This window comes from Herpailurus yagouaroundi, unplaced genomic scaffold (assembly GCF_014898765.1).
Source record: "Herpailurus yagouaroundi ecotype Mexico unplaced genomic scaffold, PumYag 215, whole genome shotgun sequence".
Lineage (NCBI taxonomy): Eukaryota > Metazoa > Chordata > Mammalia > Carnivora > Felidae > Herpailurus > Herpailurus yagouaroundi.
The window spans coordinates 5,283,118-5,301,663 of record NW_024412446.1 but is presented as its reverse complement, the minus strand read 5'-3'; the positions used below and the strand labels follow the sequence as shown (position 1 = coordinate 5,301,663).

General features: G+C 42.2%; 1 protein-coding gene across 1 annotated transcript in view; it reads left to right on the top strand.

Annotated features, from left to right (window-relative positions):
- The window catches only part of NF1 (neurofibromin 1), a 258,016-nt gene extending 241,215 nt beyond the window's left edge, over positions 1–16,801 (top strand). Inside the window, exons 56-57 of the mRNA XM_040455091.1 lie at positions 1,215–1,431; positions 13,104–16,801. Of these exons, the coding sequence (XP_040311025.1) occupies positions 1,215–1,431; positions 13,104–13,246 (360 nt within the window). The 3' untranslated portion in view covers positions 13,247–16,801. The remainder of the gene's footprint in view (positions 1–1,214; positions 1,432–13,103) is intronic.
- Positions 16,802–18,546: the final 1,745 nt, after the last annotated feature.

Genomic DNA, 18,546 nt, shown 5'->3' with positions numbered 1-18,546 from the left:
AAGAAAATATTTTTTTCTCTACTGACAAAATGAAAGTTTTTATTCATATTAGTGTACCTGCTCTGAGAACATACAATACTCTGAAAACCAGAATGATGATTCACAATAAACACATTATTTTTCTAAAATGTTTTCCACCATAGACTCTTTCCAAGAGGCAGCACCTTTAATAGGTTTATATATTAGTTTTTACCAAAAAACAACTCAGTTCCACTTAGGCTTGACTTTTCAGAAGGGTGTGATGAACTTCTGCAAAGTTTTCTGCTCTCGGTCACTCATGTGTTTGATGATCATAATGCATACACTTAAGTATCTTGTAATCAGAGAGGAGCATTACCTGTGGCTAAAATCTACCTCGTGACCCAAAAGTAATATAATGTTATATATCAACTCAATCTCCGTTCTTAAAAGAATTACATAATGAAAAAAAAAAAAAATTACCTCCTGAAAACATTTTTCCTTCCAACCTGTTGGATTAGATTCATTCTTCCCTGAATATATCCTGATTTGTTTCTACTCATTTTTTTCTGATTGGCGTTAGTTGATACAGTGCTACATAAATGTGTTTTTTTTGATGATTCCGTTACTGGTTCCTCTAGATTGAGATTCCTTGAAGGCAGGACTTCTGTTTCTTCCCCCTACAGTTCCTAGTGCAGTGTCCTAGTTTTATGGATTCAGTATTTCATTTTTATTTTGTTCACTTATTACTGAATATCTTTTGATATGCCAGCGTTGTGATTCTTAAAATGGGTCTGAGTTCCTAGAAGTAAGTGTGTATCGTGCAGGAGTGTGTGTAGTTGCACGCAGTTCTCCGCCCTTCCCAGTGTTCAGTTAGCCGAATATGTGAACGGCAGCTTCAATGATGATACTCTGTTCGTTTTCTCTGTTTTGGAAAACTGACTAGACATCATTCCTGGTGGCTTTATTGTCTCAGGATCAATGCCGTCGTGGCTTCTGCATGGCTTTCGGTAATTACAGGTTCATTCGGAAGCTGTAGGTGTAAGCCACATAAAATTCCCCACATTAAGTCCCATGGTAGTCTAGAAATACTACACCGACCTCTCCCCGCCCCCTTTTAGCGCTGCAGAATACAAAAGAAGAAAAACAGTACATTAAGCCCAAGACAAAAATTGAGTTAATCTTTTGTGGCTTCAGAGGGGATTTACAGAAAAAAAGAATGGAGCTAAAATAATTTCCTATATTTTCCATTACAGCAAACCCAAATCCCAGACTATGCTGAGCTTATTGTTAAGTTTCTTGATGCCTTGATTGACACGTATTTGCCTGGAATTGATGAAGAAACCAGTGAGGAGTCCCTCCTGACACCCACTTCTCCTTATCCTCCTGCAGTGCAGAGCCAGCTTAGTATCACTGCTAACCTTAACCTTTCTAATTCCATGACCTCACTCGCAACTTCCCAGCATTCCCCAGGTTAGTAAATGTAATCTTTATATAAATTTGAGCAATACTATTAATATACCAACATCAGGACTTCCCTTGTTATCAGGTTATAGTATATTTATAGTACATTTTGCTCCTTTTGATCATGAGGTTCATCTTACATTTCTTCTTTACCTTAGAGTTGACTTGAATTTTGTTACTCTATAAAGCTTTCTACTTTCAAACAGTTATTCATAAGATAGTGAAATGTTTAGTGTTCACATAGTGTTCTAAGGTTGGTAATTTTTTAGAATTTGGCCAGGAAGAGCAACCTCTGTTACCTTACCCTATAAGTGAAGAGAATTAGAATTCCCTTCCTAGATATATTAGCCTTGCCCTAAGGGCTTCTATGTCTCTGGTACAGCATACCATATCCAAAAAATGCACAAAGTACGGTAGTACCCCCTCTCCCCGTTGCCAGCAACAACTCAACCATCCAGAGACCAACCTGAAAATCTATAAATTAACAACCAGAAAAAAGCCATCTCAAGAAAATAACATCTTCAAGCTCATAAGTGTGTTCCTTTACCATGGAGTCACTCTTAGGTCCCCATGGGAAAAATACGCCAATGCAAACACGCAGCCAAGAAGTGGGTACACTGAGAAAGAACATCTAATGGCTTGAGCAGGGCTGAGGCACACAAGATGGCAGGGATGGCAAACTTTACCGACTCCTGGGCTCATCCAGTGTCCCAGTGAATGTTTTCATACACCTCTGGTCCACATCAAAGGTGTTACTCAGGGCAGAACTGATGCCACTGTATATGATGATGACAGTGGGTAGTGAGGGAAAGCTTCTGTGTAGTCATGTTTGCTATTCAGAATGATACCCTTCTGAAATGGTAAAAAATTTTTAAAAAAGGTTTTGCGTTTAAAGTTCCATTATCTGAAAATTCTACTTAGGAAGCAGCTCATTCTATAAGGAAAAGGTACTATACACTGTTCTTTTTTAGGTGTTAGCATGGATTTTCTTTTTAAAAGCCAAGTAATGTATTACTCCTATTTTGTGATGTTCAAGACACATAAGTAGAACCCCCAAGTTTATAATCCTAGTTTTGCCTGAATATTTAAACATGCATAATTTCGAAGGCCTGAAGAACTCGGCAAGTATAATAGCCAATTCGCAAGATAAACCGTCTCATTAAATAACCTGTATCCATCTATTAAGCTCTGGTCAACAACAAAGCTTTGGTTAGCAGAGGAAACAAACCATTTGGTCCAGCATTTATTTATCAGTCACCTTACTGCATTCCTTTTTTCCTGCAAGAAATAAAAGAAATCTGGCCAACTTCCCTTCCGCATATAACCATGTTCCTTTGCCCTCTGTCCCTTATTCCAGAGGACAGTGTTTCTCCAAGGGTGATTCCTAGACCAGCATCAGCGTCATTTGGGAGCTCGCTAGGATGCAGGTGCTACAGTCCCACTGCAGACCTCCTACGTAAGAAAGTCCAAGAGTGGAGCCCCACCAGCAGTCTGCTTTAATAAACACCCTGGGTGATCCTTACATACACTGGAGTGTGAGAGGCACTACCCTAGGGTATGCCTGTGATCTTGACCCATTATCAGTGTTCCAACCATTAAAGCCAGGGAAAAACTTAAAATACACTTTCTTCTAGATATTCCAGCCACTGAATTCTTTCCCTCACCATCACCATCCCCTCCAAATCTTAGCATTTTGGAGCTAAGGAGAACTACAGAGATAATTTAGTTCTAGGCCCGCCAGGGTTGAGGGTGATGGGGTAATTAAGGTTTAGAAGAGTGAAGGTAATTGCTTTATCACGCAGTTCTTCTCCAGAACCAAGGCTAGTGCTCTACCGCATACATTGTCTTCCGTATCTGTGATGTATCCATCACCTTTCTTCCTTCCCTTCATCTCCCTTTTTCTTTCGTTTATGTGTCTATTTATTGCTGTCTCATTACTTCCACCTGCCTCACCCTAAGTCCACCGCTCCTCTTCTTCTGTAGGGCTGTTTTCTGGGTTCCTTGTTGTTTGTAATGTTAATGACAATCAGAAATGTGTAGACTCTGTCCATACTGTCCTCTTGTTTTTTTAAAGTTTGGTCTATTTCCATCAAACTTTTGGCTCTTGGGCTACTAAAGTGGTGTTAAACCTGTCAAAATGATTATTTGTTTTTATATTAACTCTTTTTTGTTTTTTACACCCGGACTAATTGTTAGGGAGATTTCTGCCCATCTTTGCCCACTAATGGAGACAGTAAAGTAATCAGATTGAGAATAAGGGTAACAGTACAGGTTCCCCTGCTAGTTGATTAATTGCTCATATCCTGTATTGGTTTAAAAAAAAAAAAATAGCCCTACCCTGCAACCTTTTATTTAGAACTGTTTATAAAAATCAGAAAATAGTATGTATGGTTTTTGTTAGTTTTATACGTACTCTTAGCCAAAAGGCTGAGAAGCAATTTTTTGGTTACGGTTTTCAACCAGGAGTGTCACTCCCAGTAGTTCTTCAGATGGCTGCTTGAATGGACTGCCACACTCTGGAAACCTGCCACTATGCTCAAAGGAAACTGAAGCTTTAAAAGCAATAGAATTAATTACGTAAAATCGTGGTGGTCAGCAATTCCTAGCTCTCAATTGCAAATCGTGTGTCCTTGGTTTATCAGATTAATTTACCGCATGTTTTTGGAGAAGGTGGTTATCCTTTCAGTAGTGATGTCACTCTCCAATGAAACAAACCCATTTTTATCTTTCAATTGTGGGCTCATCTCTCTGAAGGGATCCTGGTTTATCTATGTATATAATTGCTGCACTTTTGTCTTTTGCTCTTATGGAATTACCTCTGTGAGAGTTAATGCTTCATTTGTAATTAGGTATACTGCTTTGTATCTCTAGCTACATGTAATCTTAGATTCCTGTCCCCTCTGTTCTTTATGGAGTGGAATTTGCTGATATCAAAGTGCTGAAAGAGGTGATGAATCTTACCCAGATTCCTAACTCAGCCTAGCATTTCAACTTTGCTGTTTGGCTGTATAAAAAGCAAAATATTTCCCTATCTCCACTCCCATTAGCCAAGTCCCAAGCGTAAGTATTTAAAGAAACTCGATGTCACCCCCTGAAATGGAGCACAAATGTGGCTTGCCATCAAATTACCCAACATTAATCTGCACCCAATCTCCTGAGCTGTAAGCAGGTGAAGTCTCTGTTGCCCTATGTCAAAAAGCCACGGTTGCTGATCTGCATAGAGCCCAGCTCTTCACTGCAAACTTTCCTTGTGGATCAAGGCACTGCTGTCTACATCTTTGTTCCTTAGCAGGGTCAGCCACTCGGCTGTATTTTCTTTTTGGTCATCAACCAGCCTTCTCTGCTGTCAAATCAGCTAGGTAAGAGATTCGTAAACTCCCTCCCACTCCGAAACATTAAACCTCACTTAAATAAAAAAAACTTTGGGTGGTAATTCATCAGCCACCAGCTTTTGAGGAAGGGGTGGTCATTTACTTACACAAAGCAGTTGCCTCTGAAAATGCATTCTTCTTGACAAATTATCATAAGCTCACTTGTCTATCCCCTTAGCACAAGGAGGATTATTTGATAAATCTATATTTTAAAATGTGTAAATGGCTGTTTTCTGACTCCCTCCCTAGTTGAAATTGAATTTGGCATCGGTGGAGCCATCAGTGGAGTTCAGTGCATGTAAAATTGTATTAACTGTGGACCTTTTAGCCAAATGGACATAAAACTTTGCCTCTTCAGATTTTCCCAAATGCCACTAAGAGAACCCTGAAGAGAATGCATGGAATTTACTCTCTCATATATAAGAATATTCCAAATTGATTTTTGAATCCACTATTAGGTCCAGGGTGGTAGAGTTGGACTTGAACGGAAGAACCAGGATTAGAGCTAGAAAATCAGGTCTATCCACTTAAAAATGTTGGGGCAGGCAGGGGGCGGGGCGGGGGTGGGAGGGAGGAGTACCCTCTGTCTTGCTTAAGGCCAAGCCATGAGTGGCTCCTGTAGATGCTGAGCAAAGAAGCCTTTTTAAAGCCATAGTTCTGAGTGCTTTATAACCATTTCAAGCGCAGTCTCCTGGCATCTTCTGTGCACATTAAAGAGCAAGTGTATCAGAAATAAAATCCAGATGGAATTAGTACTCATTAAAAAGAAATTAAGCAGATCCACTTCCAGTGTATTAAAATTTAATTGATACTCTGCCAAGGTCTCCTAGTATTTTTCACACTGTAATTTAATTCAGTAAACATTAGAACATCCGTTTTGGAGGTGTACCCTAAGGCACTCTGGGACACGTAAAGATGAGAGAGACCCTGGTCACCAGCGACGACATGGTTTTTGCCTATGGATCTCACTCAGTATTGGATTTTGAGCTAAATTTTTTACTTCCTTCTAACAAATTCTACATGTACACAGGTTCTTTGCTTTTAAGTGCAAAATTAATACTACAGTATTCTGTGGAAAATAACCAAAACTCCAGAATTTGTCCTACAGAGATCCATGCAAGGAACTCTTTTAGACCTAAGGAAGCGGGGAAGCTAGTAGGACTTAATACCTGCCCTCAAATGGATTTCAGAATAAGAGGGGTAAAGTGCACACAGATAACTATTTTGATTTGACCTCTTTTGTGGGACTTGCCATGTTGTACTTTATACTGTTTTCTGATGGATCAAAGGGACGTTTGTTTGGAAGAATGACATAACAGTCGTGACAAAACTTTTATAACGTATTTGTGACCTCAGATAATGTGAGGTGTTAATTGATTTTTTAACCCAAACAAGCATGGGATCTATTTTAAATGGTTTTTGCTAGAAAAAGGATCTTCCCCCCCCCCTCCCCCTTTGATTAGCTTATTTTACTCTTAGTATTGGAGCATGAATTTTTTAGAACAAAAGCCTGTTCAGTTGAGTGGGTTTTTTGTTTTGTTTTGTTTTGTTTTGTTTTTAAATCACCCCTTCCACTTTATTTTGGGACTGTTTCCAAACCTGTAAGTTACTCACTTTCCTTCTGAAACGCAGACCTTCTGGGTGGAGCAACTGGGAATTACAAGCATTCGTTAGCCAGTAGCCCTGACAGTTATATGCACGGTAACAGTGTGTCAAAACCATTTCTCTACGCTTAGACTTAGCTCTGAGCCCCTACCGTTCCTGATGTGTTTACCAGGTTTAAAATGTCTCCCTCTTCGAAGAAACTTAAAGGCCTCTCTCTAGGGATTACTTAAAATCTCTGAAACAATTTTAATGTCTTAGGGAACTGCATGTGGTATCCCCAGACCTTTATTTGGCATTCTCTTGATTATTTTTCCCTTCTTTTTCTGTGTTATTATTATCCTGTATTTCAGGGAGAAAAATAATTTAAGCTGAGCAGTTGCTTGCTGTAATTTCTAATTTTTCATTTAATTTTTTAGTTTAATTCTTGATTTAAACTAAAATTATTATTCTAACGGAGGTGGTAAAAACATGTCTACCCGTAAAATTAGAAGTTCTAACATTTGTTTACAGAGTGTAATATTTAGGCGATTAATGGTCAGAGTTCAATAATTCAAAACTGATTTCTTCTGAAAACCAGGGAACATAATAATCATCCCATACCTACTCGTATTTCACCCTTTTAAAAAATCCTGTGGCCATCACTCACTTTTGTTTTTCCTTCCATTCCGTGTCTGTGAAGCTTCTCTGCCTTGCTCTAAATCGGCAGTTTTCATGCAGCTGTTTCCTCATCAAGGTACTCTATCCTTCCGTCAGCTTTGCACGAAATACCGCTTACCCCACGCTCGTCCTGGGCACGTGGCATGAGACTTCACTCACCGATCCCTGTAAGCACAGTTTGGCTTAGCACCTGAGGCACTTGTAACACCACCGCTGTAAGGTCTGGTGCTTATTGGGCCTGCGGGGCCGTGCAGTCTGTCTCCGTGAGGAGCTGCTTATACCCGCCCTCCCCTCCGCCGCCCCCAGCACTGAACATGCGGTCCCAGCCCTGGGCCGACGCAGGCAGGGTCACCCCAGGGACAGTTAATAGGGAGAGCAGGGTAAGTCGCTTGAGGAAGAGTTTCTAGCTTAGAAGTACTTGTTTTCGCCCAATACCAATATAAGCCCAATCCCAATATTTCCTTACAAATTAAAGCTGCCCGTGTACTCTAGCCCCATATTTAAAAAAAGGAATGCGGCCTGTACTTTAGTTCTAAGGGCTAAGAAGAAAAAAATGTGATGCACTTATGTTTAATTTATAAAATCTGTCTCCTCTTCTTTTACTCTCCTATAACTATTACACAAAAAGGTGAGACCTAATACAAAAAGAAGTAATGGCAATTGAGGAAAAGTCCATAAAAATTTTTGTTAATTCTTAGAGTTACAAGTTTGTATATCTAGCTTAAAGTACAAATATTTCCAAACACGGACTTAACGTGTCTCCACGAAAGTATTTACTATACCGTAAGAACAAGCTATTGTTACCTCTTCTTCTAAGGTTTGTGTTTTGTGCTTAATCCCATTGTCCTAAGTACACATCCTAGTATGCACGTTCTAGTGTAAAATTCAAGTCCTCTGCATTTGTTCTAATACTCCTTTCAGTACGTCACGTGGTCTTTTTTATTTCAGGTGTCAAGAGCGTCTTGATTTCTGTAGTGGTTATCTTATCTGTGTGCAAGAAGTCTTCACATGGATTATCTTGTCTGATTCTTCTAACAGCCCTTGGAAATAGGCAATTCTACTCTTACCCTTAATTGACAGATTAAGAACTAAAACCTAAAGTTAGGTTCTGATCCAACCAAGACTCAAACCTGGGTCTTCTGACATGTTTGCTTCCTTGTCTGTAATAAATGAGCCCTCTGATGTGTTTGCCTTCTCATATATGTCTTAAGACTTTTCTGACAGGTTTGCCGTATTACGTATGTAATCAACTAAGCAACGCGGGGTCAGGTAACCTACCAGAGCTCCTGTGCAGCTGGTGTGAGACTTGACTTCTTAGTCTTTTTGTTGTGTGACCTCTCACAAATTAACCCATTTTTCTTTGGCTTCTCAAGAACTAAAAGGGGTTCAGTCCTTTTATTATTTCATGAAAGTATAGGTTCCAGTTTGGGGAAAACATTTTGGTCTTTAAAAAAAAAAAATAGGTGAATTTTAAAAATGGAGTGTTTTATTATATGTTAGGTTAGACCTATCCCTAGCTGTCAAAATATATAAACCATGATACCTGCCTTCAAGGAACTCATGTTCGAGCAGAGGAGATAGATTTATAACTTCAATAGCTATTATGTCATATAATCATTTTTTCTTCTTGATTTCCTAAAGGAAATTTGATTTCTGGCCAATAACACCTTTTGTTTAGGATTTCATCTTTATCTGGAACCACCACAATTCATTGAAGCATAGTGCTTATTAATACACTGCTCTAGAGAATTTCTAGCTTCTTCTGTCCTGCGTGTCTGTAACTGGCTGCGTGTTTGACCACAGCCCATATGGGGGTGCGGGGCGGGGGGGTGGGGGACTGAAACTAGGAAATCAGGACCACGCAAGTTTTTACCTTTGTTTCATTCAGGTGGTGGCCTCTGGGTTTCTGTTACCTCAGGCAGCTTTGCTCTTGTGCCCACTGAGAGTCAGAAGGGTAAGCCGTTGCTTAGGGGCCTAAGAAGAGACCAGACTGCAAAGCCTCAGAGGGGCAACACCAGGGTCTGCTTCCTAATTTAAAGCATCACCTGTACTGGTCCAGGGTAGATCCTGTCTCCATTTGAGCAGTCTGGCTGGCCATCTGAGAGTTCTTCCTCTGGGATGCCGAGACCAGATCCTTCACCAGTGTCTAGAGAGGTTTCGAGATGTCATTGTAGAGCGCAAAAAGAGAGAATGCTGCCAAAATTCTCAAATGTGCAAACCGGACACCAAAATGCCAGAACTGGGCACCACGATCTCTCTGTTTCGTTCTAACTTGGCTTCTCCAAGATGCTGCACCCTGGTATAAATGTAATGCATTTTTAACTGATTTTTTTCTTACATATGACCCTCCAAGATGTTTATATCAGCTTCTCCTTTAAAGTAAAACAGTTTTGCTGTGGAGTTAGGAAACAGTTATGCCACATTTACCTGTGCGTGGCTTGTAGAGTCGGGTCACCGAGTAGGAAGAAAACACACATACAATAACAAGAATTGAGATGAAAATTAATATGAGGGCAGAAGTAGGACATCAACCTCTAACATAGCCTGGAGGCTTTTGGCTGTGGGTGATGGGACAAAGTCAGTGATACTTTAACATTTTTAACCAAAAGGAACAGGTGCTCATTCGGGGGGAAAAAATGAGGAAATTTCAGAAAAATAGAAGAAAAAAATCACCCTTAATCCCACCACTCTAACGTTTTACTATGTTTTATACATTTTATAAATGTTTAACATTTTGATACATCTCCCTCCCGTTTCTTTTCTTTACATAGTAAAGGTCTAAAACTTTATAGCTTGCTTTCTATCCTTAACATTTAACAGGAAATAAATAAGCCTTTTAAATTTTTATTTAGGGGTCTGAAAGTTACTTGCTTGACAGAAAATAGAAGATCCTTAGTATTTCTTTGGAGAAACCTTCACCCTAGTGACTTAGTCTGTGACTACAGCTTCTGTGATTTTCGTTCTGGGAATATCAATGAGCAGGCCCTTGTGCCTCCGCAGAAGCATTGCCCCCTCGCAGTGTAATGAACGAGTGCCTTCTCCCTGGAGTGAGCCCAGCCCAGCAGTGGCAAGGCTGTCTCAAAGGTGTGCACACGAGAGCAAGCCCCAGGCTGGCGGATTGCTGCCAGAGAGCCGCGGGCCCTCCTCGTGGTTGCCCACGCTGAGCTCCTCCTGATGGCTGTCTCCCAGTTGTTTTCAGACTCTTCTCTTCTTAAATCCTCGTTTTGCCTGAATCTTAACTTTCTGTGAAGGATAGGACCCCAGGTAAGGAACTGTGGACTTGAACTTGTAGTCCCCATGCAGATTTAAGGAAATGGAAGGTCATATGCACTGAATTCATGACAATTTCGGATGGAGAAAGCTAAACAAAAATTATTTTTGTCTTTTCCACTCCGTATATGACACCACACCCTCGAGATCAGGGGTTGCACGCTTTTTGGCTCTGAATTACAGCGATCACATTTAAAACTGGTAGCATTCCCTTCAGCCCATATTTACTGAAGAAGATAGCAACTAAATCCTAAAGGAAAAGGAAAATGAATAATAAATAATCTTTGCTTTTTTGGTCATAGAGGAAATAAGATGTAGACACAACTGGTGGTGCAGGGAGACTGTAAGAGATACAAATGCCCTTTAGAAGCAAGGAGAGAGAGAGAGAGAGAGAGAGAGAGAGAGAGAAAGAAAGAAAGTTCTGGCAGGAGACTGCAGAAGGCATCAGGAAGGAAATGGAGAGGAGAAAAAAACGGGTTGGACGTATCTAACGGAGACAGGCGTGGCAATGAAAAGAGCCCGCACAAACACACGCTGCAGAGCTCAGGGCACGCTAGAGATGATGAGCAGCCTTCTTTGCATTTTGTTATTATTTTTGTAAAAATCGCCTGAGGAAGATGCAAATAAACACGCAGACGAGGACAAAGCTCATCCAGAATTGTGTCACCCAGAGAAGCGTCCTGTGAACACCGTGGTGCACTTTCTTCCATTCATCTTTCTGCACACGTGGTTAGAACGGGACAGATTCCAGATGCTGGTTCCCTGTGCTCGGCTCCCAGGGAGGGGCGGGGGGCGCTGTCTGACTCTGCACTCAGACTTGCAGCCCGGTGCACGCTCTCATAAAGAAACACTAGCAAGTGTCCGCCTTCCTGTGGCAAGTTCAAGACAGCAAACCCCTGTTGAGCCTGTGCACATCTGGCCTTACACTCTGAATGGAATTCGGGGCCAAATCTAAATGATATGTGGCTCCTAGGAAGTCATCACAAATTCACTTCCTTTTCATGAGCCAATAAGTAGATGTCTGGATCTATGTCCATCTTCTGTAACAAAGCCTTCTTGGCTTGAAATGGTCCTTTGTCCAAAAGTGGGTATTTTTTCCTCCTCAGATTTCATGTTTATTTTAAAAATCAAATGGTGTATGATAAGAATTAGGTAAAAATTACCTGAATTAACACTACCCAGAAATAACGTATTCTGGCAGGTGTTTTCCCAGCTTTTTTTGTTTTTTTTTTTTTTCTACTTTTACTAACTCATGGTCATCTTTCTGTATCCGTAAATATCGACCAGTACTTTGCACTTTGATACAAATTGCCAACACGCCCCTCCAGCTTTCTGCTGTCCCACCAAGTGATACCATAGGTGGGTATAATCAGTAATTATTTTGGTAAATTTTGCTGAAGCATCACAGAAAAATACACAGATCACATTTACAACCTAGTGAACTTTTAAGAAGGGAACACTTAAAAATCCAACATCCGGATCAAGAAACAGAACATTGCCAACACCCCCAAGAAACTACCTACATTCCCCCTTCCAGTCACTACTTCCCAGGTCACCACTATTCTGTTACCTAATTTGTAATCTTTACTAATCTGATTAACTATGTTGTGTTTTGCTTCCGGTTACTTTTATGAAGTCACTGCTTGGACTGTTGATAAAATTCATTGTAGGGCCCAGTTTCTGGAGGTTAAATCTCCTCCGTGAAAGAAACGAATGACATCTATTTTAGGTGCAGAACATGAAGTGATATGCCAGAGTTGAAAAGGTTAAAGCAAAGATTCTACAGGGGCGCCTGGGTAGCTCAATTGGTTAAGTGTCCAACTCTTGATTTCCACTCAGATCATGATCTCACAGTTTGTGAGTTCGAGCCCCACGTCGGGCTCTGCGCTGACAGCACGGAGCCTGCTTGGGAGTCTCTCTCTCTTCCTCTCTCTCTCCCCCTCCCCCACCCCCTGCTCATACATACACTCTCTCTCTCAAAATAAGTATTTTTTAAAAAGATTCTACAGTAGGGGCGCCTGGGTGGTGCAGTCGGTTAAGCGTCCGACTTCAGCCAGGTCATGATCTCGTGGTCCGTGAGTTCGAGCCCCGCGTCAGGCTCTGGGCTGATGGCTCAGAGCCTGGAGCCTGTTTCCGATTCTGTGTCTCCCTCTCTCTCTGCCCCTCCCCCGTTCATGCTCTGACTCTCTCTGTCCCAAAGATAAATAAACGTTGAAAAAAAAAAAAAAAGATTCTACAGTATAACCTTTGTCATGTATTCTCAGTAAATATTTGAGTTCCTTTGAGACAGGCACTATGATTTAAAAAAAAAAAAAAATCTTCCTTTCTTTGAAATGACAAATTTCAGTATCTTCTGCAACTGGAGAGTATATTCATTCTGTGTTTAAACACCGGTAAGGCCATGTGGCTAGAAGCTGACCTCTGCTGGAAGCTTCTGGTATGATTTGGTGGTAGGAGCTCTCGTCTTCCCTGGTGGCTGCTAGCCTTTCGTTCAGCTCAAGCCCGCCTGCCTCTCTAGCTTTTCCTTGCAACTTGTCAGTTTGTTCTTTTTCTTTTCTTCCTTACGCTGTTTTTCTGCCGTGATAGCAAATTTTGCTTAACAAAATGTGAAGTTTTGTGTGTGGCAAGGTCTTTGTGAGTAAACATCCTAGCAGCTGTTACAATGAAATACGCGAAAGCAATTTGCCAGGTTGCAACCTCCTTTACACGTCATGAGATTCAGCCCCGGAGCCCAGCACCAGAGGAGGGAGAGTAACTGGCTGCTTCTCTTCTCTCCAGGGATCGACAAGGAGAACGTTGAACTCTCCCCCACCTCTGGCCACTGTAACAGTGGACGCACTCGCCATGGATCCGCAAGCCAGGTGCAGAAGCAAAGAAGCGCTGGCAGTTTCAAACGTAATAGCATTAAGAAGATCGTGTGAAGCTTTCTTCCTTTCCTTTTTCAAACAGACTTAACTTACACGGGCTCTTCACCAGTGACCCCTCACCACCGTGCTGTGACGCTGCACTTCATGTTCCACGAGGAGCCCGTCCAAGTCTGCCATGTTGCCAGATGATCAACTCTTGGAAGCATTGCCTAAATCTAATGCTGCTTTTTCTTTAACTTTTATTGTTGTTGTCGTTCTCCTACTTTTGGTGTGTCTGGTGTGAGCAGGTGTTCGGAACAACTGCAAAGAAAGTGGGAGGTCAGGACGCTTGAACTGAGAACGTCCCACTTCTGAGAACTCTTGATTACTGCTACCACTGGCCAGCTATGAAAGCCATTTGCACAGAGCTCTGCCTTCTATGTTTTCCCCTCCTTCGTCCTACAAAGTAAAGTGTTAGTCTCACTTACACACCTTTCAAGATAGGAGTTCATGGGACAAGTAGTACTATAACCCCGGTATGTTTAATCTGACTTTTAGCTGTGGACTTTTTTTTACCTTACAAAACCGAAGGAACCGTAGAGGTCAAGCCTCAGTGACTTCACACCATAAAGCCACAGGCAAGGTACTTTGGGGGGTGAAGGGATTTAGAGTTTTGTAATGAGTTCTTAAGAAATACTAACACTCGAGTATTAGCAATAATCACAGGAAAGGAAGCATAACCACGCATATCTTAACGTTACCGAATTAAAGCGACGGGTTCTGAGGCCTTATCCAAACTCAGTCATCCAAACTAGTTTATTTTTGTCTCCAGTTGATTATCTTTTAACCTTCAAGTATGCTGAAAGTTGTTGTTTCTGTTTTTGTAAGCCAAAACTATACTAAGTATAGTCATGATCTGTTTTCCCCCTCCTTCTCTTCTTTCCTAAATAATTCTGAGCAGGGTAATCCGTGAACAAAGTGTTGGAAATTGTTCCTTGAAGGTCATTTTCGTAAATGTTTGCATTAGCTCCATAGCAAAATGGAATGGTACGTGACTTCTAGAGTAGCTGATGCTTTTAATTTCATCGGATGACTTTCCCAGAAACACAGAGTATGGTGTATATTATCAAAAGTTTCTTTGACGACATGTATTTTAAGTGTCTCGTGATCTCACCCCCTCCCCTCCGAAAAAATCAGGAATCCTTTTAGCAAACCATTTGGGTTCTATATGATAGAACTGCATTTAACCACTGTGAAAGGACGGGCCGGCCTGCATTAGTGTGACAATAGGGGACCTTAACAGTTGCTGCTATACTGAACCAACCGTATGGGTTATCCTGGTGTTGGAATTTCCCTGGTAGTGCAGACCCAAGTTTTGGGTGGTACCTGCAGTATGCAGAATGATTTGGCTTCAGTGAACACAGTCGTAGTATCCGGATGTTCCGATTTAGAACTGAACCGTATTTATTACAAAAAGATGATATCCCCCTGTTCCCAGGTTCCCTTTATATGTTCCGATGTGATGGCTTTGGGAGGGGAAAGAAACGTAGGGGAGGGGAGCCTCCTGTAGTGCTATCCCATGAGCGGATTTCAGTAAATTAAATTCCACAGCTAAATCAAGAAATAATGGTACATTGAAGTGTTCTGATTTTAATAATATAACACATTTCACATTTATCCACACAGTAACAATGTAATATGTTAATGTAAATAAAATTGCTTTTGATATTGAGAAATAACAAGAATTTAATTTTTTTAATTTGTTTACAGTCTCGGAAAAGTAAGAACCATCTGCCAAAATAAAAGGAGAAAACACTTTAGTTAATACTAAAGTTAGTGGTTATTTTGACGTAGAATTGTTGGAAAATATTGAAGACAGGTGCAATTAACTAAATTTGTGTTTTTATTGTAGAGGCTGCGTTAGAGTAGTGTTTATAGTAACAGAGCAACTAAGTCTACAAAGATGCTAAGACTAGAGCTGAGTTTAGAGGTAGATCCTTAACAACCCGATGCCACGCTGCTGTTAAGGTCGTGGTTCTCCCACGACCCCGTGCTCCTGGGAAGGTATCGCGACTCCTTGGATCCTGGAATAAAAGGCAGATGTGAGCCTTTAATCGTTGTGGTTCCATGTTTTTCCTCTTGGTTGGTTCGGTGCGTGTTGGTGGGTGTTGTTACACTGTTCTGCTTCTCCCAATCAAAATAGAGAAACTGCCAAAGGTTTTCTGTTAAAAAATAGTGATGTTTCCATAACAAATTTTTCCAGGTATGATATTTCTTAAATTTATTCATTATTTCCCTCTAGTGTAATGAATGGAATGAATTCACTTGAAGTACCTCACGAAATGATCAGCGTTGCACAAATCAAAATTGAGCCTTCTTTGAACTGCAAAAATACTTTTTTGATCAGTACATCCTGGAAATTTGAGAATGCCCTAAGGTTTAAAATTTACCTTGTTTAGAGAACTTCTGACTTTTGAGGAGAACCTAACTTTCCAAGTAACTAAAATGAACATGAGCCTAAGCCTCACCAGTACTCGTCCCCTGAGAAATGAAACACTCTCTCAGGCCTCCTACCACCATCTATCTACACAAGAAATCTGAGGTTCAGAGCAAGTTGCCCATTTTGCGTAATCCGATGTGAGCTCTACAAAGAACATCATAATTGGGGTTTGTGGATGTTTCCCCTGACTTGCTAAAGAGGCAAATGTGACTCAGCACGTCGCTGTGCAGAACCCACCTGTTTTCTCACGGGCCCCATCCCAGGGGTGCGCCCTTATTCACCAACGTCGCGACGCCGTTCCCCGGTTCCCCGGCTCCAGCTCCGGGGGAAAGCGGCGAGGCTCTGCCCTTCATCCACTCACCCCTCCCCTGCCCGTTACAGAATGCCAGCCCCGTGCAATCCTGATGGGGGGGGGGGGGAGGGAGGAGGAGGGGGTGCCTGGACCCCCAGGAGCAGTCAGCTGCTGCTCCCACAGGACTCCCTCCCTGCTTAGCGGGTTTTAGGCTTTTTCCGTTTTGTTTTGGCTTTCCGTTTGCTACAGCCCTCCCAGCCCTCCAGGCATCATGAGGCATGTCTTATTCAATGTTATGCAATGGACTTCTAAAAAAAAATTCACTCTTCGTGTCAGCCACACAATTTTTTTTAAAGCAGTATATTCACCTGTAAATAGTTTGTGTAAAATTTGACAGAAAAGTATATTTACTACACTGTAAATACATGTGATGATATATTGTATTATTTTGCTTTTTTTGTAAAGCAGTTAGTTGCTGTACATGGATAACAAAAATTTGATTATTCTCGTGTTAGTATTGTTAACTTCTTCCTGCGACTGCGTTACATCATTTAAAGAAAATGCTGTGTATTGTAAACTTACATTGTATATGATAACTTCCTCTCCTTTCCACCTGGGCCTAAACTGTGGCAGTTCCCTTGTCTACAGCCTTGTGAATATTGTCCGCCAGCAGGAGAAATACTGCCCGGCAGTCAGAAGGGATCATTGTAGGGGAAAATTGTAGAAATCCATTTCAGACCATTGTTGTTCCCACCCCGTTTTCCTCCCTGTGTATGTACTCCACACCACCCACCCCCACCCCTTTTTTTAAGTAAAATGTAAATTCAATCTGCTCTAAGATGTGGGGAGTTGTTTAATTGCTTCACATGCCTCAGCTCTGTTTTCTCACTTCCCCCCCCCACTTCTCCCTGATCTTTTGAAACATCAAGGCCGGTTCCTTTCTTTTAAGGATGCCTTGGGTTCTCCTCCCTCCCACAGCACGGGACAGACCTTTCTATTTCCAGAACCTCTCTAAAGGAAAAGTGAAATAATTTTGGCGAACCGTGTAGGGGAGGAAGAGTTTTCCTCGAGCCTTTTAGGGTCCCTGGCTGGGTCTGAGAATTAAACTGACAAGGACAGCTTAACAGAAGAAAAGCACACAGCACAGGTTTACGTATACAAGTTTTACATGACACAGGAGCCTTTATAAGAAAATGAAGACCCGAAGCAATTAGACCTGGGGGTGTTTATGCTTGTGCTGCTCGATGAAGAAGAGGGCGGTCACGGAGGAACATGATAGTCAAAGAGTATGAGGTAAGTGTAGTCAAGGGGAGGGTGGGGGACACTTAGCAAGTCCTGTTTGTTTCCATGGTCTTGTCTTTGGAGATAAGGATGCTCCTTTTTTCTGGGCCTAGGGAGAATGGCTCTCACGGGAGGGGATTATGCCCTGTTTTCACGGGGAAAGGGCAGGGGCAAGGTCAGAGGGAATGCCTCCACCATTTTCTCAGACTCTCTGTGCCGTGTTTGGGGGTTGTGTGGCCTGATCCCCATCCAGTGCTTTTTCAGGACAGCTCAAGCTGAGGGGTGACTGTTCTCTGGGATGAGCCGTCTTGACTTGTTTTAAAATGAGCCGTTGGAAATGCCAAGACCCCCCTGAGATGGAGCAGTCAGAGGGCCTGTGTTGGGACCGTACACCTCTCTCCACCTTTTCAGCGTTCCCTCCGTGGACTCTTCTGTGACACTACGTGGGTAAACACTGGAAAACACTTTCCCTGGCTCAGCTGATGCCAGCTTTACTATTTACCCCATTAGGTGGGCTACTCCCGGGTGGAGAAAGAATCCAGCCTAAACCCTGTAGGCAGGACAGAGCTGATCCTTAGGAGGATGGCAGTGCCTGGCGTTAAATAAAGGACTAAAGCACCATGAAACAGATTCCCGCACGTGTGGGGCAAGGGCTGGTCTGTTTGTGGGGACACAGAGCAGGTGTACCTCACCTGAAGAGCTTGCTAATATTTCTTGGGCCCTCTGAGGCACAGGCAGACTCCAGGGATGGGGTTCTAGGAGGGACAGACAAAGAGTTTAAAGCCTCTGAGGTGACTGTCCTGGGTGCCCAGGCATAACTCCACTGTCTTTTCCCTGTGGCCTAAAGCGTGGTAGCCCAAACTAGGGATGCCTCTGGAGTAATAACCCTTTGGACCACACCTCTCTATCCCTGGACAATAAGCTCCTTGACACGGACCATATTGTTTATCTTTTGTGGGGCCCCGTGCCCTTTCTTGGCCTGTACAGACTTTTGCTTTCTGGGACACCCTCGGGGACTTGAGAAATGACCAAGAAGTGTGTCCGGGTCGAGATATGTCTAGTGAGCAGTTGAAAGTAGGGTTATAGGGGCGCCTGGGTGGCCCAGTCGGTTAAGTGTCTGACTTCAGCCCAGGTCATGATCTCACCACAGTTTGTGGGATCGAGCCTCGCGTCGGGCTCTGTGCTGACAGCTCAGGGCCTGGAGCCTGCTTCGGATTCTGTGTCTCCCTCTCTCTCTCTCTGCCCCTTCTCCGCTCATGCTATCTCTCCTCTCTCTCTCTCTCTCTCTCTCTCTCTCTCTGT